Source organism: Onychomys torridus, chromosome 8, assembly GCF_903995425.1.
Source record: "Onychomys torridus chromosome 8, mOncTor1.1, whole genome shotgun sequence".
Lineage (NCBI taxonomy): Eukaryota > Metazoa > Chordata > Mammalia > Rodentia > Cricetidae > Onychomys > Onychomys torridus.
Genome location: NC_050450.1, coordinates 31,982,043 through 31,987,957, shown reverse-complemented (window position 1 = coordinate 31,987,957; position 5,915 = coordinate 31,982,043). Strand labels below are relative to the sequence as shown.

The window sequence follows — 5,915 nt, the reverse complement described above, 5'->3', positions numbered from 1 at the left end:
TGTTTCTGTTTCTCTCCCCTCTATATTTCTAATCTCTTATCCTTCACTCCTCAAGAGTCTCTGGGGAAAAATAAATGTGGGAGCTGGCCTCCCACAGTGTGTGTGTGTGTGTGTGTGTGTGTGTGTGTACATGCCACAGCACATGTGTGCCAAAGGGCAATGTTGCTGGTGTTAGTTATCTGTTCCTATCATGTGGACCCTGGGGATTGAACTCAGGCCATTAGACTTGGTGGTGAGTCCCTTAACCCGATGAGCCATCTTGCTGGCCATAGTTTATTATTTTTTTAAATTAATAAATTATTATTTTTTTAAGATGGTGTCTCACTCTGTAGCACCAGCTGTCCTGGAATTCTGGATAATCCTTCTGTCTCAATCTCCCAAGTGCTTACAGGCTCCACAATGCCCTTCTAGATATATTTTAAATATGACCCTTTTTGTGTGGTGTGGTGGCATATACCTTTAATCCCAGCCCTGGGAGTCAGAGATAGGCAAATCTCTGAGTTCAAGACCAGTCTAGTCTACACAGTGACACCTTGTCTCAGAGTGATTTGTTCCAGGAATATTATGCTTAGTAATCCAGCTCTTTATTTGTTTTCTTTGTTATACAAAACAATAAGGGCCTTGTTCAACATATAGCGCTTTCTATGTGTCTCAGCTGGGTTGGTTCTTCACCTTCCCCCCGGCTCTCACCTCCTCCCTCTAGCACTCTTCCCACTGCACCCTTCGACCCAAGTGTCTGTCCCTTCCATGGCACCCTATCGTCTTCCTTACTGTCTCCCTTGGAACCTTCCCTCCCACCCCAGTCCTATGGCCCCAGATAGAAAGTAAATTATCCATAGACTAGAATGTGACTGATTGATTGTGGTGCTGCGGATAGAACCCAAGACCATGCCCTTGCTAGGCAAGCTCTCTACCACTGAGCAATTTAACATGATATAAACATTACACGTATTGGTGTGTGTCTGTAGTTCCACTTTTTGGGAGGGTAAGGCAGGAGGGTCGGGAGTTTAAGGTCATTCTAGACCACTTAGGGAGTGTGAGGCCTGTCTGGGCTGCTTGAGACTCTGTCTGAGAAGGGGGGGCGAGAAAGGAAGGAAAGAAGGAAGGAAGGAAGGAAGGAAAGAAGGAAGGAAGGAAGAAAAAGAAAGAGAGAGAAAGAAAGAAAGAAAGAAAGAAAGAAAGAAAGAAAGAAAGAAAGAAAGAAAGTGAGGAAAAACTCATTATTGGGATAATGAATTCTAGGACTGGAGACTGAAGAATGGGAAAGCGAGCAGACTTTCATCCGTTTAGAAAGAACTGAGGGTCAGTGAGATGGCTCATCAGAGAGAGCCACTTGCTGCCAGGCTTGACCTGAATTCAATCTCTGGGCCCCACATGGTGGAGACAGAGAACCCATTTCTGAAAGTTGCCTTCTGACACACACACAAACACACACACACACACACACACACACACACACACACACACACACACTCAGAAGAAAGAGAGAGAGGGGCAGGGGACAGACAGAGAAACCACTTAGTCTCAGGTTTTGGGAGTTAGCAACTGTGGTCAATTCTGCTTTGAACAGAAATGATGGGCTCTCATAGAGAGGAAACCCCAGAAAAGGAGAGAGTTTTTATTTGTTTGCTTTTGGTTTGTTTCTGAAACAGGACCTTGCTCTGTAGCCCATGCTGTCCTTGGCCTTATGGCAATCCTCCTGCCTCAGCCTCCCACGTACTAAGGCTATAGATGTGAACCACAATGTCTGGCCGAAACTTTGTAATTAAAGTAGTAATGATGAAGATGCTGATGAGGGCCTTTGTAGATACATTGCACTGCTATTTTTGTGTGGGCCAGGAGCGCGCGCCTTGGGTCTGGGTTGGCCTGGGTGCTTCCTGGGAGAGATGCATGCCTCTTTCTTCTGGGTCACCACATACAGTTCCATGCACAGTGCTTTGGTGAATGAAGATTAGAACTAGTAAACGAAGGATGAGGAGAGCATGGGAACAGGGCACGCTGGGGATTGAATGGAGGGTGGGATGAGCGGAGAGGTGAATGACCACACTCTATGGCAGTCCTGGCCCTGACCTTGCTGACACTGGTAGTGAGGTTGCAGGTGATTTTCCCCAGGGTGAACAACCTTAGGGCTCTGCTCCTCCATGTCCTGCCCACATCATAAAACAGCGAACACCTCCTGATTAGGGGCAGGGCCAAGAAGTGGGGTGACTTTGGGGCTGAGCCTCGGCAGTTGGGAGTGTTTATAAACAGGGACTCGAGCCTCCTCAGGACCAACCTTCTTCCTCAGCTCACTGCTCTCTGTTGCCAGCTCTCTCCCAGCACTATGGCTTTCAGTGGCAAATTCGAATTTGAGAGTGAGAAGAATTATGATGAGTTCATGAAGCGCCTGGGTGAGTTTCTTCATATTCCTTCCCTGGGGCTGGCTGCGGACAACCAGCTCTGGGATAGGAACCCAAACCCTTGGGGTAGAGTGGGACAGAATTCCATCCATCCATCCATCCATCCATCCATCCATCCATCCATCCATCCATCCATCCACCTATCCTCACTTTTGCTGAGTATTCTCTCCTGTCTCTAAGGATAATCAGGATAATCGAAGCTGTAAGACATCCTTTGATTTGAAAAGACTTAGAATCTTAATATTTCTAGTATCTTTGTATCTCCAGTTTGAGCTTGAGGCTCAGACAAGTCACATAGTAGTGATGGATGAATTGCCATTTTTGAAGAGCACCAAGTAGTTGTGAGGTGCTGTGAGAGACACAACCACATTGAACTTAATTCACACAACGGCTCTAAGAGTCAGACCTTATTGTCACCATTTTTGTAAATGAAGACAGTGGGTCAGGGTCCTGCTCAAGCCACGGGTCTTATGGCAGAGCTGGGATTTAAACTGTGTGCTATCTATGTCTCAGACACTGTATTAGACCCGTAGGCTTGCCTGCCTCTGGGGAGGAAATCTCCCTCCCAAATCACAGGGTTATAAGTAGATCCCATGTGGACTCTCTGCTTGTCATTGGGCCCAGGTCTTCCAGGAGATGTGATTGAAAAGGGACGTAACTTCAAGATCATCACAGAGGTCCAGCAGGATGGACAGGACTTCACCTGGACCCAGTCTTACGCTGGGGGCAACATTATGACCAACAAGTTCACCATTGGCAAAGAATGTGAAATGCAGACCATGGGGGGCAAGAAGTTCAAGGTGAGAGGCCCCTGGCTGCCCTTTCCTGTCCGTTCCCCCAGGCCAAAGGCTAGTTTCTCCATTTCAGATATGGCTCCTCTGCTCCCTAGGCTGAGGCTTCTGTCTATAGTTTAGCCTTCAGTATGAAAAGCTTTCTTTCTTGGTGTTTTTAATGCTGGGTAATGGCTGCCATTAGAAAGGAACACAACACTGAGACACAGACAGCTGATGTGCTGGGTGTGGTGGTGCATGTCATTAATCCCAGCATTTGGAATGCAGAGCTAGGAGGTTCTCTGTGAGTTCCAGGCCAGCCTGGTCTACACAGTGAGTTCTAGGACAGCAAGGGATACATAGAGATATGCTGTCTTAAACAAACAACTCCAAAACTCAAACAAACAAATATATAAACAAACATAGTCTAATTTTCTGAGCACGGTGCATGCTAGTAGTTACAGCTCTTAGGAGGCAGAAGCAGGCCATCTCTGTGAGTTCTGAGCCAGTGAAGGCTACACAGTCAGACCTCTTCTCAAAAAGAACAAAAAAAGCTAGGCGGCGGCAGCGGGTGGCACACGCCTTTAATTATATATATAATTCTTATTTTTTGAGACAGGGTTTCTCTGTGTAACAGTCCTAGCTGTCTTGGAACTCACTCTGTAGAACCAGGCTGGCCTCAGATTCACAGAGACCCACCTGCCTCTGCAGGATTAAAGACCTATGCACCACTGCCAGGCCTACATGCTATTTTTAAAAGACCTTAATTGATGCCTAAAGACTTGTTAGGCTTGTTAGGCTTTGTGTTCAATGCTCTGTCTCTCTCCCAGGCCACTGTGAAGATGGAGAATGGGAAAGTGGTGGCAGATTTCCCCAACTATCACCAGACCTCAGAGATCGTGGGTGACAAATTGGTGGAGGTGAGTTTGCAGAGGTTCCTATTATTTCTATTTCATTATTTATTTAACTTTATTTTATGTGCATTGGTGTTCCTACATGCATGTCTGTGTGTGAGTGTCAGATCTTGGCGTTACAGACATTTTTTTAGCTGTCATGTGGATGCTGGGAGTTGAACCCAGGTCCTCTGGAAGAATAGTCAGAGCTCCCAACAGCTGAGGCATCTCTCCAGCCTCCTATTATTTCTGTTTAAAAAAGGTGCTTTATGAGGCTCAGAGATAGCCTGTGACCTGTCTGAGGTCACACAGATAGCACATTGTGCAGGCAGACCCTCTTAGTTGATTTCTAGAGGAAGTTCTCAACCTTTCCTCGAAGATCAGTGGGTCTCTGCCACCCTGCCATGTTTTTTTCTCATAGAATTAAAATACCTCTGATCATGGTGGCAAATGCCTGTAATCTCTGGAGGCCAAAGCAGGAGAATCTTGACTTCCAGGTCAGCCTGGACTAGAGTGAGACACTGATGCCTTAAATCACACACACAACACACCCACCACCACCAGCACCACCACCAGCACCAGCCCCACCACCACCACCACCACCACCACCAGGGGATATATTTCAATGGAAACTATATGCTTACTTGCATAAGGTTCTAGGTTTAACCCTCAATACTGCCAAAATCAATACTATTGAGTTGATACAATAAGACTACAATAAGAATTAGAAAATAAATGTAGTAGTGTTGAAACAAACCAACAAACAAAAAGGTGATCCAAAGGATAAACTGCTTGCCATCAGGTCTGAGGATCTGAGTTTGATTCCTGAGACCCACATGATGGAAGGAGAGAACTAACTCCTGCAAGCTGTCTTCTGACCCTGTGCACACTGTGGCACAGGCACCCACACACATGAAAAGAATAAAGTCGTCTTCTGATCTGGGTGAACACTTGCCCACTGGGAGATTTGATGAGAGCTTTGAATGAAATGTCAGCCAGTGGATCCTAACTCCCAAGGTTCCCAGGCCTGAGGTGTGCAGGGAGAGCTGAGGGCAGGAGACTTGAAGCTTCGTGTCCACAAGACTTAATCTTCACAGGCTGAATCAACCCTCAGTTTGCTCCACTGTATAATGGGAACAACTCCCTGGGGTTCTTGGGAATTATAGATGGGATAATGTGAAGAGGGGCCTGGCATGCAAGAGTCAAAAGGAGCAGTGGTAGAATAGTGGCTAACCTACCTGCAGCCCATCACTCTTGTTCCTGTTCAGCAGATGACCACATTTGCTCTGCAGTGACTCCTGTGACTGACATGAAATCTAAGCCCCAGAAAGCAGTGCATCTGCCTTGCATCTACCAGGCATGGCAATGGTAGCTGGCCTTGCTTCCTCTACACTCGGTGTCACCTTAGGGCTGCTGCCTGGGGGGAGTAGCACTGACTTCTTCTGTTCTGGTTTCTTTCAGATCTCCACCATTGGGGGTGTGACCTATGAGCGTGTAAGCAAGAGGCTGGCTTGAGCCACAAGGCTGGGCTCTGAGGGGCGGCAACCCACCAATAAAAGTGCTCCATGAATGACCATTTCTGACTCCAGAGTTTCTTTGTTGCTGTTGACTGGTGTCTTAGGGGAACCCTTGCCTGAATGGGAGTAGAGCAGCATCCCAGGACGGCTGCACTGACCAAATGTTGGCCCTGAGATGCCTATGGGTTCTACCACAGCAGAGGGAGGTGTGAATGTTCAGTCTGGAGTGCAGTGCTCCCCAACCTTGGGAGCGGCCACGGGGGAACATGATGGCACACTTCCGTGGACACCTTGAACCATCTGCCACTGTCTTGTTTCCAGGCTCCTTTAAAGACA

At 47.2% G+C, this 5,915-nt stretch overlaps 1 protein-coding gene across 1 annotated transcript; it reads left to right on the top strand.

Annotated features, from left to right (window-relative positions):
- Positions 1-2,274: 2,274 nt before the first annotated feature.
- Positions 2,275-5,643, top strand: Fabp6 (fatty acid binding protein 6). Its single transcript, XM_036194709.1, has 4 exons — positions 2,275-2,390; positions 3,024-3,199; positions 4,000-4,089; positions 5,524-5,643. The coding sequence occupies exons 1-4, from the start codon at positions 2,324-2,326 to the stop codon at positions 5,575-5,577; spliced, it is 387 nt and encodes a 128-aa protein (XP_036050602.1). The 5' UTR covers positions 2,275-2,323; the 3' UTR covers positions 5,578-5,643.
- The last annotated feature ends 272 nt before the right edge of the window (positions 5,644-5,915 follow it).

What these genes read in the sequence shown, in the direction of transcription:
- Fabp6 (XM_036194709.1), top strand. Translation starts at nt 2,324, where the DNA reads ATGGCTTTCAGTGGCAAATTCGAATTTGAGAGTGAGAAGAATTATGAT. An exon ending in TGAGTTCATGAAGCGCCTGG is followed by an intron (nt 2,391 to 3,023) that starts GTGAGTTTCTTC and finishes CATTGGGCCCAG; the next exon opens with GTCTTCCAGGAGATGTGATT. An exon ending in TGGGGGGCAAGAAGTTCAAG is followed by an intron (nt 3,200 to 3,999) that starts GTGAGAGGCCCC and finishes TCTCTCTCCCAG; the next exon opens with GCCACTGTGAAGATGGAGAA.